At 46.2% G+C, this 18,714-nt stretch overlaps 1 protein-coding gene across 2 annotated transcripts; it reads right to left on the bottom strand.

Moving 5' to 3' along the window:
- Window positions 1-367: 367 nt before the first annotated feature.
- LOC119453317 (uncharacterized) lies at window positions 368-11,611 on the bottom strand. 2 transcript variants are annotated; one of them, XR_007467078.1, is made up of 3 exons: window positions 8,596-11,611; window positions 5,120-6,349; window positions 368-852 (listed from the first exon to the last, which is right to left on the bottom strand). XR_007467078.1 is itself a non-coding variant. In XM_037715356.2 (2 exons), the coding sequence occupies exon 2, from the start codon at window positions 6,342-6,344 to the stop codon at window positions 5,742-5,744; it is 603 nt and encodes a 200-aa protein (XP_037571284.1). In that variant the 5' UTR covers window positions 6,345-6,349; window positions 8,596-11,611; the 3' UTR covers window positions 2,266-5,741. The 2 variants fall into 2 exon arrangements, 1 of the variants encoding a protein (XP_037571284.1); XM_037715356.2 differs by lacking the exon at window positions 368-852 and having other exon boundaries at window positions 2,266-6,349.
- Window positions 11,612-18,714: the final 7,103 nt, after the last annotated feature.

Here is an 18,714-nt window from a genome sequence, read left to right as displayed (position 1 = left end):
GCAATATTCAATAGCCAATATTTTAGAACTTTCGCCGTTAACAAAGAAATGCCGACGGATACTGGCGCACTTTCTCGTCCAGCATCCACAGCCAGTTTTTTTATAATTTTTTTAGAACCTGTGACGTGCTGCACACTATGTTGACTATGATTATTGCCATTATTGTAATAAACCTGGTGCTCTTCCATGGATGGATGCATGGATGGATGGCTGGATAGATGGATGAATGCTATGAGCGTCCCTTTGAAATGGGGTGGTGGGTTGCGCCACCAAGCTCTTGTTTTCACTGTTACGCTTTCCCTGGTGGTGTGTCAGTGAACTACAAAAAAAAAAAGAAAGAAAAAGAAAGACAGAGGCAATGTTCCGAACGAGAAACACGTTTATTTGGCTTTTGACAAAGTACTTGTGATAGAAAAGCAGCTTCGAGGATATTTTGTTCTTGTTTATAAAATACAGAAGCGCGCTATAAGCCGCCAGTGTGTCAGAACGATCAGTGCGATGAATGCACGTACAGTAGGTGTACACTGATGAAATTCGCTAAAAATGATCACACTCTCATTGTTGCAGTCTTTGTCAAAACTTCTGAAGCCACTCCAGCGATCGATGAGATCTGTCACCAGGTCATATTGAACAGTTCGTTTAACATGCTTAGAGATCCCAAAACAGAAAAAAAAGAGTAATATATGTGACTATGGGCCCCGGCACAAGACAGCGATGGTCACCACATGCTGTGGACTTGCCCAGGTATACACGATATGTCTGGGAGCCCTTGATCAGATGGCTTGCACTTCTCAGGGACCAGCATGCTGACTTCAGCACGTGAACGGAAGATGGCGCTCATTACTTGACTTCCTGCACGATGCAGGAGTCTATTAATATAGTATTTTGTATCAATATAGTGTATTGTTTATTACTGTGCCTTAGAGCAGCTTAGTTTGAGTGAAGAGAAGAATATTTAGTCAGTCTGTAGAAAGCCTGCAGATGCTTTCTATGACATGAAGCGTGTACACAGAGGGAACTTGTAGACTATGACCTCAAGCATTTTGTCGACTAATGTGTATATATTGACTTTTTTTGGGGGAAAAGACGTGATTGGAGGTCTGCGAGCCACCTTTAAATATATATTTGGACAGTCTTAGAAAGTATGTTATACTACAACGTCTATAGAATGTCAGATAACTGGTTAACTTATGGTTTTACTCTGCTGTTAGCCATGTCCATACCCTTTCTGCAACCAACCTACATGGAAGTTCATGAACTACTATTAGGCCAAAAGGGATTGACTGCTTGATGAAGGTAATATATATGCACTCTGTAGAATTTATATAGCCAAAGAACAAGCTTAACAGGGAAAGGCAGTCTGCATTAAGTCTCTTGGCAGTCTAAACAATGTTATACATTTTATAAGATCGCAATACAGCACATAGACTTTTCAACTAATATTGTATGCGAGCATTCTCTAGACTTTCTGTCGTCGAAAAGAGAACTCTTTAAACTGGCAAGACATCTCACTTGAAGTCTACATACAATCTGTGCGCTGTCTAAGTCTTTATAAGGTGGTCAGTCAAGGTAACAGGTAACTGCAGGCACCCTAGAAAGCAGGCTGACGACATCTATATTCCAGCACTCGGCAGCCTCTAAATTTTCACAGAAACGGCATCATGCTTTCTATAGAATGTAGGCAGCTTATTTTAGAGTACACCTGCGTTGGAGGGCTTTCGGTTGTATTTTCTTTTCGAGTTATCGAGTGTCTGTAGTGAAAACCTTGAAGAAATTTATTTAATTTGGTCTATAAGGATTGGTAATCATGAAAATGTGTTTTTTAAAGCAAATAGACATTGGTTGAGAAAAAAAAAACGAAATGTAGTGTAGTATGTCTACCGGACGTCTGTAGACATCACATAGTCATCACACATACTTCGTAGTAAAGCATCCATTGACCTCGTATATTTTCCGTCGGTATAAAGACAGAAATTCAGAGGAAGGGTGCTGCCGACTCCAGGGAGCTACAGGCGTCCAGCGCAACACGGTCATGATGGCCGATCTCGTCGGTCGTTAAGTGGCTTTGGAACTTTTGCTCAAGACTGCACAACATTAACTTCGGTTTCACCACGTACAAAGGGAGGCACGGCAGGCTTACGCCGTCCGCTCATTGCCATTCCACTCTGCTTAATGAATGTAACTTTTGGTGCTCTTCCGCGATGCAGACGGTTCGATTATAAAACAACGCTTTGTATCTGACAAGTCTCTCTTTTTTTTCTCTCTCTCTTCTTTGAGTCAGAATGTGCAGAATACTGGACGATCTGTTTAGTGCTTTTAAAGACAAAGAAAGAAGAGCAAGCAAAGGGACCAGCAGGGAAAAAAAAATTCGCAGGAGGACGGAAACGCGAAAGCACGAGAGATCGATACACAGGACGGAACACATACCCGCATACGATGCATATATATCACGAATGCGTCCACTCCCGCAAAGTAAACACTGAGTCCGCGCACGCAAGGAGCGTCACGGAAGTCCAGGCACGATGTAAGCAGCAGCAACACAACTAATCAAGGTCACCCGTGAAAGCGAGCAAACAGCAGCATCTATTTTTAGTGATTCTTTGGTGATTCTGATAAGTGATTCTCGAAGGTCGCGGACTGATAACACCCAATGCCACGTCACACTCGATCACTCTTACACGTTGCTTCAAAGGAGAACTTCCGCCGAAACAATTGACGTCAAAATGCAATTCATTCAGCCTGTTTGATTTCCTTCACTTCTTCAGTATGCACAAGTAAAGCTCGTTGAACGTACGTGGACATGCCATGGGCTTGATTGTCTATAGAATGGATATTCTATCGACACGTAAGTTCACAGTCTTTAGACTGCAAGCTGCACTGATAATGACGACGATTATGAGTGAATTTCTTTTTGAAATGGGGCGGTGGCGTGTGCCCCAGCACTACAGTATACTAGTTGTTTTGCTTTGAGATGCGGCACACATGTCACGTGGAGCTGCGTTTAGATTCATAAGCTTCGCGGACGTAGCCTTTAAGGCATTTTCTCCTGTCTAGTGTGATCGCGGTGTTAAATGCGCAGAAGGCGCAGTCTACTTGGTCATACTTAAATTTTACTGGCCTTGATTGCTGTTTGCTGCGGCACACCATGCCTGGGCTGGGCCTTCAAATACCGTATGGACGTAGGCAATGGCCGCAGATCTTCATCCTTGATATTTTTGCTTGATAGCCACGGGTTCAGTCGTCATATCAAGAGAACAGAATCTTTCCTTGCATGAAACGCAACGTAATATTTCTTAAGAATCTAGCTACCGGCTCCTTGCTGGACCTTGATGATGGTGCACGGAACATCTCGTGGTTAGGTCACGTTATTCTTGACTGAAACTTTTCGTCCAATCAGGACACTACACAGGTATAAGGCCATTGCGTTGGTCAATACGGCATCTTGTTTGTCGCTCGGTTTTAAGCTCGTGATGGACACAAAAACGTCTGTACACTTATTTTCCTTCAGAACAGGTACATACAACGGTGACATGTGTTTGAAAAAGCAGAAGCTGCGCAGTACATACCTCGTAGATAATGACTGATTAGCGGAAGCATGATAACTGAGACAAGAAAGACATGGCGAAAGAGCGCACAGTTAGGCCTTCAACGCTGTTATATATATAGTACATTCGTCCGGCTCGCCAGCAGTGTGTTTAAGAGTTTTGATCCCATGGTATAAGTGATGCGATTGACAAGAAGTGAAAACTTGGTCGTAGGCCTGCAGTCACTGTGAGAGTCTTTCTCCAATCGCGGGCGCAGATGAGGCACTACCTCAAATACGAGGTTACTCTGTCATTTTACACGCTCTCATTCTTTTTCTTCATTCGCCGCCATATTGGTTCACAGTGGACGTCTCCAACCAGCACAGAGACATTGTATCTAGGAACCCTAGGCACCTACGTTTCTTCACTTTAGCGCTTCAAAAGCGTGTTAGGTCTGGCTTAGATGCGTGATGCGATTGTGGCGAAAGTATAGGTGAACAAAGATGTGTACTGCACACGTTGGTGTACTTTAGTCGGCTTTCCGAACGTTAGTGACGCTGCAGAGGGTGTGATATGAAATCTCCTGCAGTCATCAGGCAAGAAATATAGCTGACATTTTAAAAACCGTACCTTTGCGCGTATCATAGCTGATGCAGCACTCTGGGGGACCTATGCCCTCATCAGTATCCGCACGTTGATGAAGGTTACGGTGAAGCTCAACTCGCTTGATGGTTTCCGCCATGAACCAGACTTTGTGAAGAACCGCGACTTACACTGGCACCATAGAATGCACCGTTGTTCTTGCTGGAGCAGTGTAGCTCGTACCATGCGATAGCTCGTTGGACGCAGAACTTCGCGTCTTACAACTCGCACGACGCGTTTCCATATGCTACGAGATTCCCATGTACATCGGCCATGCGAAGATCTCAGCATGTTTATTCTTCGACAAACACACAAAAAACTTCGTCGCAGTTAGATGATGATCTATACTGATTCTTTTTCCACACTAAACTTTACCATACGTTCTGATTACCAACCAGCCTGTGGCCGTTATAAGCATCTCCTAAAGCCACACCTCGTTTTCGACTCCAGTATCTCGAGAATCTCTCGAATATCTCGAATATCTCGAGTAGTCCCACCTGACTTTCTTTTGACGAAGAATCAAGACCAGAGATAACTACCTCTCGCAACGTGACATCAGCGTCGTGTTCTCGAAGGGTCGATGAGAATTTGCTGATAAACTCGGCAGCTATTACGAAGCCACGCACTGATCATGCATCGAAAACGTATAAATACCCTTTTCTCTTGACGTATTAACCGTTACTCCACAGACGTTGGTAACGTAGGTAACGCACGCAAGTGTGACTAATCCCGTTACTTCACATCTTCTGGTGACTTTATGGCACGAAAACGGTAGGAATGTCCTTATTCCTATGTCCACAGCGTCGACTTTCGTCTGTACGATGTCGTCACATCTATATCAAAGAACGCTGTGGAGGAGGACGTCAGAGGTATCATGAAGTATCGCTTGCGGCAGCATCCGTAACGCTCACCGCAACACTACATTCTATGGACGCTCATCGCACAGTGCTTACCACGCACAGAGAGGGACCGTTGCCAAGGTATCCAAATGGCAGGCCGCTTAACAAAACTTGTTGAAGCTTACGCCGATGAAGAAGGCACAGGGCCGGTAGCAGAATAATCCTTGCCAAATATGTGTGCCGCCACATCTGAAGCCAGCGTCACTGCACACTTGTGCTTGAAGGGCTTCCACAGACGTATCCGGTATCCGTGAGTGAAGGAGTCATGAGACACTGACAGCGATCACCATCGACACGTTGCTCTGTGGTGACGTGCACAGAGCACTCATTACGACTTTCCAAATCACCACGAGTCTTTGGACGTCTTCGGGGGGTAGTGGGACTGGCGCCCACATTACTGAGTTTCGTTTGAAACGATTTCGCTAAATCCCGCCGTCTTAAGAAGCCATGACGAACAAATCACCACCACCACAATTTCACGTAGACCTGGGCTGGCATCCATGCCACTCTTCGACATGTCTCGAGGGCACTCCAAGAGCACGGGGACGTCTCAACGATGCATGACGGCCAGTGTCCACAGCTAGGTGCCACGCGTGTCGAAATTATCTCAGACGTGCACTCCAGTGGGTAGGCCACGAAGCACAATAAACCGTCACCAGCCGGACGGTGCCCTGGGCTAGGTGTCCGCAGCACCCTCTTCAACCTGCAACGGCTCGACGAGCCTCTGGGGGTCCAGTAGTAGCGCGTTCGCGCCCTTAGCACCAGCGGCAGCACCCGCGGCACCAGCGCTGCCGCTGGCACCGGGCGCGACCCTCCTGGACTTGCTGGGCGTCGCCGCGTCGTCCACGTTCGTGTCCTTGGTGGTCTTTCCCGTGGCCTTGTGCAGAGCGCGTTCCAGGAGCGTCTCCTTGGAGTCGGACTGCTGGAAGCGCTGCGCCCGCCGGCACTTGATGATGGTCTCGACCGAGAGCAGCAGCACGAGGAAGCCCATGACGATGCACGTCGGTCCAGCCACGATGCAGGGCGCCTTCCAGGGTCCGCCGCGGAGCATCACGCCGACGGTGGTGAGCGCCACGCCCAGTGCGCCCAGCGCCAGTCCGCAGCCCACGATGCAGAGCACGGTGCCTCGAGTAGCGGCCAACCTCCTCCGGTCCTGCAGGTCTCGCTGCAGTGCCCGCCTCTTCATCTCGTACTCGAGAGCGTTGGCCTCCTGCTCGCGGCGCATGGCCTGCTCCTGCAGGTCGAGCTCCCGCTTGCGGCTGATCATCCACGACAGCATGTTGCCTGCGACCAAAGGAAGGAGTCCCATTAGTCGTGTCTGTTCACTGGTTTGCTGAACGAGAGAACGACCGACCGGAGGGACACATAGGCGACGAGAGACGTCGTAGTGAGAGGGGCTCCGGTTTGGTTAGCCGGTGTTGTTTAACGTGTGCGTAAAGCTTAACGTATGAACTTTTTTTTCGAAGCAGCGTACACGTCAACTGTTGCACGACCGTGTGACGTGTCAAGTTAACATGTAGCCTGACTAGCATTGTTGCCTGGCCGTGACGGAGCTCACCGGCGAACACGCTGTTTGGACTACTATGCTGGCAAACTTATTGCCCAACGTCTCGGCGCTGCTACGGCTATTTGCTGTCTTACCCTTTGCTTTAGTGGCGATGTCAACAAAACCGTGCTTGGAAAACCTCATTGTTTGACTTGTACGTGTGCACATAAACCCACCGACATGCGCATAGACACTAACTATACTCATAAAGCTCCTTTAAAACTATCATATACCTCAAAAAGCGTGTCTCTGTTATCACTGCCTATGGCGTATTTCTCACCCAACACCATGGAATGGCACGCCAAGCCATCAGCCAGGTCAGCATCTGCAGTTTCACTTTAAACAAGGCTTGTACCTTCTACATGCACGTTTGAAACTTGTAGGCAGATGTGCTGCCGTTTAGAGTGGTTATAGCTTTCTACGCGACAGCGAAGAAATCTGTGGGAGCTTAAATCACTGCACCGCTTATATCCATCGAGTCAGCCTAACCGAGCTCGGGACTCAGTTCCCAACGATCACCGCTTGCCAAGTCAGCTACCGATCGGTGCAACTCGAAGGAGAAACGAGAGTTCCGTGCCCCTCAAAGAAAACAGAAGAACACGGATCGTTCTCGGCCGGTCTTGCATGTTTTATTAGCGCAAGCGAGTGAACGGAACCGGCATATATTTCGGGCGCAGACGTTTATTTACCGAAGCAAGAGCATAAGCCTGTTGGCGTGTTCTGGTTGCCTTCGTTTGCCTCGTCAAGTACTCCGGGTCTGCATATCTCATCACGTTATTGGCGTCAAGCACATGGCGCTGATGTTATACAGGTTTGTTGGACCTGACATTGACGCATCACTGTTAACAGTTCCTTGAGCTGCACCATTGTACTATGTTAGGCGTTAAAGCAAGGATTATCTCATTTTCGAAGGATGGAACTAAATTTTGAAACAAGGTGATATCTAAAGAACGTGCCTGACAAAGACAATACGCATATGCACAGTATGATAAAGATGAATGCTCATAGTGTGTCAGCAAATCGTGCTTATCATTCCGAGGTTTTGCTACGTACACCTTCCTTTGCCACAAGGATTTAGCAGTGGGGATATTTATTGATGCTCGCTGCAAGAAATTCGAGTCGTAGCGTATGGTTAAAGCTGTGAATTCCTATGAGCAATAGAGGCACTGTTACGGATTTCCTAACAAGGCATGTGACTTCTAGGTAGAAGTCAAAGATTTTCAGTTGAAAAATGGCAGTACTAGTATAGGCTCTCCCGGCCGGATGCTATAGGTATTGCTTTTACGGTGAAGGAGGTTGTGTGTTCTCAACAGCAACAAAGGCGGGGTTGCGGCTTTTCACGTGAGGCATGTGTCTCAATATAAACAAATTTCATTTTGAACCACACTACTCTTTTTTAGAAGGTCGATTTCTTCAGAGCAGTGATGTTGTGTTATGGGCGCCACTTTGCTTCTAAGTAAATTGCCGAAGCTGAAACACACCTTTGGTTTTCGGCGTAATATTCATTTGCAGAAAACGGGACACCAGAGGAAGGAGGACAGAAAAAAAAAAAAAGAAACAGACACAAGCGAATTCATCCAAGCCCAATCACGTACCTATATGAGCATGCGGACTGAAAGAGCTTCTGCTCAAAATAAAATGCAAACTGCCAAATATTGCCGAGGTTCGCTTGCCATAAACATTCACGCAGATACCGGCATCGATGAATTCGCCTGTACAAGTGCAAAACATCCTTACGTTCGCATTGTGATTAAATGAAAGGTTGCAGTTGTAATTCAACAGGCGTCGGGCTAGTCGTGTGTTTTCGTTAAAAACCTTAGGGAGGTTAAATAAGCGCGTATTCTTGTAATCACGTTATATACTTGCGGCATTGCCTTCGTAAAAACACACCATACGTAGACGACCACATCTCCTTCCTTCAAGTAAAACAAGTATTCAAGTCACGCTCACAAAAACTTCTTGTTTTTGAGATCATAAGTCATACCTGCTTGTTACGTCCTTGTCTTCCGTACCTGTGCTTCTTAACGGTCTGCTCGTTGAATATTTCGGCTCCCTCGGGAAGTCTGTGTCACGTTTGAACCCAGCAATCACCGGCTGATTAGGAACCAGCGCGCGCACATTTGTTTGACCGATTGCTCATCGGATGCACGATAAGTAGTCCCCACTGTCTGCTTGCCACATCTCCTGATTTGATGCATCGTCTTCGGCGACTGCTGGCCGTTTGGCTCCCGACTCCCGAGTCGACACGACGCATCGGAAGTATTAGCAGAATTCGGAGGGGAATTCATCCAAGCTGACCGTAAACTATACAGGTTGTAGTGGTCAGCAAGGAAGACAGGAAACGTAATCGCGGTCACCGAGCTGCTCCAAGCACTCTTGCCTGGTGTTTGGTGATGTAGTCTTGTGTAGGTTCGTTGTACTGACACTGCGGGGCGAAGGGGGAGTTCCACGACGAAGGGTCAGAGGTCGCAGTTCTTCGGCGTGACTTCAAGAAAGCGCTGGGATCGAGTCAGGTTGGCGTCCCTTATACAAGTGTCCGGAGAGGCGCGCCAAAAGTCGAAGGTGGTGACAGCTTCTGTCAAAACGTCGATGAGGATTGATAGGTATGTTCGACTGTCCAGGATCATCGATTCAATCAAATGTGAAAAAACAGTACGCTTCGCTAAACCGCCGTGTCATTACCTGCCGAATGGGTTGTCGGCATTATGAGAACGATTCAGCTGAGGAGCCTGCAGGACTGGTAGCCTAGTGCCGTTAAATAACAGAACACCAGACAGACGAAGCTCACGGCATACTACAGCTGCTCACGAGGTGAGCCAAGCAACGCAGCATGGACACTTGAAGACAACCGAATCTCGTACTTACTCGCTGCGCCAGCGCACCTGTCGGAACGCGAATAGAAAAGCGGCAGTTGTTGGCTTCAAAACAGCAGGTGATTGATACGTTCGCCGCAGAAAGTATACAATTCCAGGCAGTGAAACTGTTTCTTGACGATCATGGCCTCAAGCAGACAGTGTAGATATATTCCTAGCAGACGACGACGGATCTAGAACAGACGACGCAAGGCAGCAGAAGAACCACGTGATGTTGCGCATATCGGAGCAGACGAACTGGCGCAGGAAACAGACGCTTTGATTCATGAGACGAAAAAAATGTGAGAAAGAACGCGTTTTTGCTCGATGCTTAACGGCCGGTAGCATGAAAGTGAAGGCCAGATTGCTAGACTCAGTTTCACGAGCGATGATGCGCAAAGGGTAACAGTGCAGCGAATAGGTTATACAGGCCCTGAACAGGTTATACAGGCTGCACCCGAAGCGTGCTAACTAACCCTGAAATTTGCATTGCTGCAATAAACAATATTATAAGAAAATAATGTTCCTAAAGCACGCTGCTGTACGATGCGCGGCACCCCAAGGAGATGAATTTGCTTCACCAGCGGGCGACGAGCTTTGAAACAAAAGAACTGCGCCTAGTACCTCGAGGCGTTAAGCCTGAGTTATATAAGTGTGCTATAAGATCAGTCGTACAAACTCACTTTAATATTTCTGAGCCGGAAGGCGAAGAGTGATAAGCGCTTTGTCTCAGGCTTGATGCATTAAGTCGAAGAATCACTGATTATACGGCAAGCTACAGAACATAAAGCAGGTACAGTCAGCCGGTAGGTCTCATCAAAAACAGACCAGCGAGATAGACAAGTGATACGCTGCCATTATAAGTTTCTCAGTGGATAAAAAAAAGAAGACAATACCGTGCAGCACTGTCATTCCGTACTCGAAGGGGACTGATACAAGGCTTCCCGAAGAAAAAACGTATCCGTTGTCGACGGAGCCGCAAGAAGCGATGCCAACAAACTTGCACTTAAAATCGAACGACGCATTGTTGTTACTACATCATCGCCAGAAGCAGGTCAAAACAAGCCATTACGTGTCACAGTCATTAGTTGTACGGGACCTGAAGCAGATGAACTCCAGTGGAAGCGCCGACGACGTTGATACACTCGGTGCATACCAGTAGGAGCAGAGGAGCTCCCGTTTATAGCAGACGTCGTTATTTCACTGTGCAGCACGTGAAGCAGACGAACTCCCGGATACTGCAGACGTCGCGTACTCTACGTGCACCAGCTGTTCCAGAACTCTCGTCCATGCCGTACAAGGCCCACTGAGTGCGCGGCACGAGAATTGGGGTGGCATCCGTTTCCTTTTGCGAGCACACAACTCGGTTTGCAGCACCTGAACCAGAAAAAGAAACTCACGCTGATTAGACGACAAGAACTGTCTTCACGGTACTTCGATCCAAGTAGGCAAACTCATTCCAATGCGCAGACGGGACTCCGGTCTACGGCAGACGGCGTTTCACTCAATGCATAGCGCATTTGCGTGGAGAACGAACTCCGGTCTAGAGGCAGACGGCGTTTCACTCCACGCGCAGCGCGCTCGAAGCAGACGAACTCCGGTTCAGAAGCAGACGGCGTATCACTATGCGCAGCACGCCTGAAGCAGACGACGCGCACTCGGCGAGAGCTAGCAGACGACAAACGGAATTCGCGCAGACGTTCGCGCAGACGTTCGCGAGTAACAAAAGGGGGAGAAAGAGAAAACCTGACGCAAGTTCTCTCCGAGCGAGCTGTTTCTCGGCGAACGAGTCCGGGGAGGATGGTGCGGGCAGGGAGGCACGAAACAATCCGGCGACAAAAGCGCGCCGCGCGGGCATTGTCTCCCTCCGCGAACGTTTAAAGGCGCGACTGGCGACTGGCCCTCTTGCGTCCGGCCGGCTTGGCGGCCAATGTGAGTGGCATTGATCGAGCGGCGGCCAGCCTATATTGGTCGCCGATGATCGCTGTGGTTGCCTAGACGCGGCGACCCGTCTCTGCATCGTGCATGGACGCGTGCGCGAGCTTGATGATCGACTACACTCGCCGCTTCAAGGCCTCGCTCGAGCTGCGGGGTCGGGGCACTACATTCATTTGTCGTTTCCGGCGAACGCGCGAATCAACAACGTAAATCTTTGCCGCGGTGCTCGCGTTCTGGTCTGAGCTGGGCGCCGGGTGGCGACCGCGAGAGGGAGAGAGCGCTGGCATCACTCGCGCCGCTTAGCGACCAATCGTGGAAGGAAAGGCATGCTTTATTGAGGCGGGGCACGCGCTGCGTATACGTTTGTTTACCATATGTAGGTCGAGGCCTCCTCAGGTGAAGAAAGTGAGACGCACAGCCGCTATAGAGAAATGTCGGTGAGCGCTCGCATGCGCTAATAGACAGATTCGTTTATTACATTGCGTTCAGACATTCTATAGGTATATTATTTATTGATTTGGTCATTTTTTATTTCGTTTATAGACAATGTGTAGGCGGCGTATACAAAAGTTCATTAAATGTATACAGAAATAAGTATATAGGTTCTCTCGGGAGTTATTGTGGGCTGCAGGCACTCTAAAAATGTTTCTACGGACATTTTGTAAAGAACTAATTCCTATTGACTACTGAAAGACATACAACGGAGGCCGTGGTCAATACTTCTCCAGGGAAGTCAATTTATGTTATGTCGAAGGATTATATCTCTTTAACTCAACGTTCTGCAGGCCTTCCTAATGGGGTTGGTTGCATGTTTAGTGTATTGTAGTTCCAGTGGGGCGTTCAGCAGATTTTCTTGCCGAGGTACAGGCGTCACTCCATGCTTGAAAAATTTAGTGGCTTGGACGAGGCCCGTGGGTATACAGCAATCTGATGCTCCACTACTCCATCACCCCGCTCGTACGTCAGCGAACCCTGTCTCTCTACAAACTTCTTAATCTTATAACTCCACCTCATTATACGCCGCCCTAGACCGCGTTTCCATCTCATTGGCATTCATTCTGGTAATCTATAATAAACCACCGGTTATCTGCTCTACGCCAGTACATGACCTGCTCAAGCCCACTTGTTCTTTTCAACATTGACCACCTGCTGTGCCACTGTCCACGATATGCCCAAGAAAGACAAGAACTTGCAAATGCGCTAAAGAAACTGGACAATCGGACGCTTTCCGTGCAGGTGCTCCTGGAACACCGCCCCCATCGCTCGTCGGCCCATAAAGCGGTGAAGGCACTTTTGTGCTTTTTGAGGACGACGGGCTTGTGTCAACGTCTGTGACTATTCGTGCACTAACACACGCGTCAGCGAACTAACCGCGCATTTCCCTTCTTTCCTTCCCTCCTCTCTACTCCCTGTCATCTTTGTATTCCCTCTTCTCATTCCCCCGGTGTAGGGTAGCCAACCGGACGTTATCCTGGTTAACCTCCATGCCTTCTGCCTTTCTCTTGCTTCCTTCCTTCAACAAGGATATAAGTTAGACCATTTGCCTCTCTATTCCACACTAGCACATTCCTGTCCCTTAATGGTACGTCTCTCAAATGGCATGCTGAACATACTTGTTCAAACTGCGCTACGGACGATACCAATTTGCCCACCTGCTTAACATCGTAATGGTGAGCGTCGAACATTGCAACGTCAGCCTAACGCGTATTTATGTCATTGTTGTGTTCAGCGTTTGATAAGCATATCCTGACATCAGGTAAAAATGCTCGACTCGAACATCCATGCTGAAAATGTTTGGTTAAGCTGCCCTGCAAGAAAGGCTAACTGCTGCATGTGTTCAAATATCGTCTAGGGCCAAATTATGTCAACGGCGAACGTGGAAGACGTCAAGGTGAGACTACACAATCATATAACATTTCAGCATTTCCTAAGCACATATTGACACCTTGTCGAGTGCGGGCTCCAGCGGTTGACTCGAATTGACGTGCTGAAGATGTTTGTTCAAACAGCATCACAGAGAAGACGTGCTCAACATCATCCATGTGTGATGTCAAGGTAATCTGTACTTAGGTCCTCGACATGCTCAGTGTTTATTAAGCATATTCCGGCCGTTCAAGGTGTGGTGCTTCAACGATTGATTCAAACTGGCACGCTGAAAAATATTTAGTCAAGCCTAAATAGCGCAAGGTTTTACGCAAGGCCAACTGCTGTATGTGCTCACCCTGTTTATTTCTTAGCGGAAAGATGTCAACGTCGAACATCGAAGATGTTAACTTGAGGCGTACATGATTACAAAACATTTGAACATTTTGCAAGTATGCCTTGACTTCTTGTAAAAGTGATGAATTCAACTGTTGGCTCAACTGGCGTGCTGAATATATTTAGCCAAGCAGCTCTGCACACGACTAAAGGACTAATTGACCCACATACTCAGCATCGTTTATGCACAGATGTCAACGTCGAACATTCAAAACGTCAAAGTAACGTGAACTTAAGGTGATACTGTTAAGTTGATAACCAACGGTTGATGAACATATCTTGTGATCATGTCAAGCTGCGAATTCCAACAGTTAACTCAGACTGGCGCGCTGAAAATGTTTGGTCAACCTGCGTTGCACACAACGCTAACTGGCGGCATGCTCAACATTGTTTACGTGCAGATGAGATCGACGTCCAACGTTCAAGACATCAAATTGAGTTTCTGATAGGTTCAACGTTTATTAACCCTTGTAGGACAATGGGACATATACTTCCCATTTTAATTTGTTCACGAAAACACATCTCAGCAGCCAAGGGGCGCATTTATCTCATTTGTTTGATGCTGCCTTCTATCTAAAGCTTTCAACATTTCATGCGAGAATAGTTTTGGGAATGGGTACTAACTGGCTAAAAGGGTGCAACATTAAAAAAAATGTTTTCATTGTTAGAGCGCTTCCTGAAATTGACCCACATTTACTCGCGAGAAAAAGAAAGTTCTCGAGATACTCGATAGGTTAGTTCTCCTTCCTGCATTTAAATTTACACCTTTAGCTCGCAATAATCATCCACTTTTGTATCTTGAGGTGATAGCTAGTCTGCAAATTTTGCCCTTGGGAATGCACGTGAAAAGCATGCACGTGCAAAAAAAAAAAAAAGACATTGACGCCGATGGTGTTCAGCGCATGGGCGAGATGTACGCACTAACATTTTGTTTATGGCCTCCGCTGTGCCTCTTTGTCCGTCGTGCTTCGGTCCACTTTAGGAAGCAAGTTGTTAAATATAATTGTTCATCGAGATCCTCGAAGGTCAGTGGGACAAACGAGTCCCACTTTTCGAAAAATGTCATGTAGTGTCAGTGGGACAAACACGTTCCACTTTTTAAAACTAAACGTCTTGTTGTACAGAAGTGTAATTAGTTGCGAACTACTTCTAAGCACCTCGTTTTCTTATGTATGACACAAAAAATTTCACGAGTTTTGGTTTACGAGGTATGGGGTCAGAAATAATTTTGCATTAAGACCCTAGAGGCTCAATATTGGGACATATGCAACCCACTTTTTGAAGGTCAATTAAGTGTCAGTGAAAAGACTACGACCCACCTTTTTTTCAAATAAACGGCTTGATGTAGAGAACTGAAATTTGTCGTAAACTATTTATAAGTAGTACAGTTGCGATCTGGGTCAGTTGGTACAAATTCTTGAGAATTGAAAGCAGTCAGAAGACTCTTCTCTGTCTCTTCTCTGTCCTACATCTTTTGACTAGTTTAAATTTTCAAAAGTATTTCTAAGTATTTTTAATCATACCACGGAAAAAAATTCAAGAGTTTCTTTTAAGTATAATCGGTCCTACAGAGCGTTAAGCGCATCCTGACATCAGGTCAAGCTATGATGTATCAACACTTGACTCCGAGTTACATGCTGAAAATACTTGGTCAAGTTGCGCCGCAGATAGGACTAACTGCAGTAACCTACTGAGCTCTTTTAGTACGACGCTGGTATATTTCAGGCTCCATACTGGCTCGATATCAGAGCCGACATTGATGGAGGTCTCGCCATTTAGCTCGAGTCGTCTATTAGCATTTACAAAAAAAAAAAAAATCAAGCAGTGAATGTAACCTCGTTAGAGTGGGCAGAATAGCTCGCCGCTCGCGATGTCTGAGAACGGAGGGCAAGTCGCTGGCGTTCCTATCGATTTTACATTAATCTTACTGCTTTGCGTTCTGTAGGCTTTACGGCAAGACAATGTGGCTTGTCGAGAAAGGGTATTGGAATACGTTTTTTTTTCCCTCCTCGGAGGCCGTTCTGATAAACGTGGGACATTCAAGATGTTTCCTCTCAAGAACTGTGGGTCGAATCTGAATAATAATCAACGCCATTGTAGCAAAGCAACCGGTATAGACAGCCATTGAAATGTGGCCTGGTGGAAGGCTTAATTAATAAAGAACGACCTGGCTCGCGGCCTTTATTACTGTATTAGCACATTTGGGATGTGTACAATAATGGAATATTATGCTTGAGTTCTGAGTCGTGGTTCAAATAAAGGTCTATATATGTATATATCTTTTAAATAGAACAAACGCATTTTGCACTTGGATTGCTTTCGATGCTTGAATATGCTGAAACATTCCCGAAAGCCGTTTTTAGCCGGTAACCGCTAAATCATTTACAGAGTTGTGTCAATGATTGCAAAGCTCGTGATTTGTTCAATTTATGAGTTTGAGAAGATGCGAATTATCATCTTGAGCAGTCGACCGTCCGCGTAGAAAACACGTCCGCCTAATGCGGCCAGCACTGCAGTAAATAGTCGTGTTTCGCTCGCAGTGTCTATTTGCTTGTTTTCTTATACATTGGCGGTAAGTATCTTGGTGTGATGCCGCGTATTTTTATAATTTTCGCTAACTATTGCTTTTTTTTTTGCGTCCGTCAGCAGCTGAAATGCATCAGTAGGAAACACTTGGCTTCGGCATCTGCCTACGGCTCACCTATTAACGCTGTCTTCATCTACAATAACTTAAGCACTCATTTGTCTAAGCAAAGCACATGTTTAAACATTCAAAAGCAGCAAGCTTTACTCATACATGCATACGTATACATACATATATTCATAAATGCATACGTATACATACATACATACATACATACATACATACATACATGCATACATGCATGCATGCATGCATGCATGCATACATACATACATACATACATACATACATACATACATGCATACATACATACATACATACATACATACATGCATAACATACACATGCATACATACATACATACATATCATACATACATACATACATACATACATACATACATACATCCATACATGCATACATACGTACGTACATACATACATACATACATACACATACATACATACATACATACATACATACATACATACATACATACATACATACATACATACATACATACATACATACATACATACATACATACATACATACATACATACATACATACATACATACATACATACATACATACATACATACATACATACATACATACATACACCACACACACACACACGCACGCACGCACACACACGCACGTACGTACTCACAGTGTTATTGGTGCGTCAGACATCTCGGTGCCATTGCACTGTCCGAACAAGAGCTCATGGATTCGTTCAATGAACAACCGCAATCCCACCTCCATACGACGAGAAAATATCCTCTCTGTGTCAAATCAAGGCGATACCTTCGAGCGAACATTCGCAACCGTTTGTTTCTTATGAACTTTTCTTGCTTTCTTTTCTCTCTGTCATTTCGTATGCCGCTAAAGAGCGGCATAAGAGAGGTAGAACGAAGCCACGTGGAGCGAGAGTTTCCGCCGAAAGTGCCTCATTTGCATTTCAGGAGATGCGCTGTCTCTCAACTTGGCTCGCGGTTAGTTTAACCGAGAGTGCAGGGGACAGTGGAAAGATGCTCTCAGCCATGCCGAGCCTAGCCCAGCCATGCCGCCTGCCGAGCGACTCAAGGCTGAATGCCTTGAAGTCGTACACGTGGTCTGGGACTTCGATCCATTCGCTAATTGGAGTAAAAACTAACTGAAATGAAAGAGATAGAAAGAAAAAAAAATCCAGAGCTGCGCGGGTATTTTGCTGTCTTGACGCTGGAATTTGCGCGTGCGCTTTTGAACTGACGAAACTTAATTTTCTTTCCGTTCGTTAATTGAAGAAGGAAAAAGAAAGAGAGCAAGCGAATTAGTCGTGATTGGTTCCTTCCGTATGGTAGATCTCTCGAACGTGTTTGCACGCGAACTCTTTTTTTTATTTTGGCCTGGGCTATCACTTCTTCATTTCTTTTTTATCGTAGAGAGAGTACCTTATACATGAATTCTTGGAGCGCGTAACAAGGTAATTAATCTAATGAAACTGTCTTCCGGGTTTGCCAAAACCAAATCACTTTTGTTTCGTTCCGCATTCGTTTGAAGACATATGAAGGGGAAAAACGCGTACGTTGCCAATTATTCTGACTGTTTCGGTTCCTGAATCGACATATATTCAAGCGCAGTAGCTGCTTGCGATGACACATGCTAGGGCGACTCACTGATAATTGGAGTGCGCAAAGTCAAGAACGGACATGGATTCTAAAGTTCGTATCGATCCGAGAGCATTGCTTAGACATTTCCCGGTGACCGTTTTCACCGGCTAACCACTGTGACTAAGCTATCGCTGACCGCAAGACGAGCCTACATGCATTCGAATTTCCTGAACGCTGTCGCCAATTCTACAGCCAGAGATTCTCGTCTAATCAGGTTGTGCACGCGACGCGCATGGCGCCCTACCTTCAAGAACCTATAGAACGTACACGAGCAAACGATCAACGATCACGCTTGAATGTACGATGAGTCACCTATAAATAGCCGACGCACTTCACACGCAGATGAGATTTCGACGACCGACGGTTGTGCTCGCCGCTAGGGTTGTCTTCCGAGTGTTACTTGTTTTTCTGGGCGCAAGTTTCGCCCAATGAAGGGTCTAGATTCGTGACTCCACGTTTTGGGCACTGGTTCAGCGTCGCTACATCGTGAGAGTATCCTACTTTGTATATATATATATATATATATATATATATATATATATATATATATATATATATATATACATTGGAGGTGCCCCGGGGCAGTGACGTTAAGCGATAATACACTTGCAGATGTGATGTGATGAACTGACCAACATGACGACGTTGCGCGATGGCTCGTGGAGAATGCATCGCTGTCAGTCGCTGTTGCAACGCCCGCATGAAATGGGCCCCCGTGCTTGCACATGTCCAAGACCTCAGACACATTTTTTCG

Source organism: Dermacentor silvarum, chromosome 5 (assembly GCF_013339745.2).
Source record: "Dermacentor silvarum isolate Dsil-2018 chromosome 5, BIME_Dsil_1.4, whole genome shotgun sequence".
NCBI classification, from domain to species: Eukaryota; Metazoa; Arthropoda; class Arachnida; order Ixodida; family Ixodidae; genus Dermacentor; species Dermacentor silvarum.
Note: the sequence above shows the minus strand (reverse complement) of the source record. Positions and strands in the feature narration are given on the sequence as shown.

Excerpts from the sequence above, each read along its gene's own strand:
- LOC119453317 (XM_037715356.2), bottom strand. The coding sequence starts at position 6,344 with ATGCTGTCGTGGATGATCAGCCGCAAGCGGGAGCTCGACCTGCAGGAG.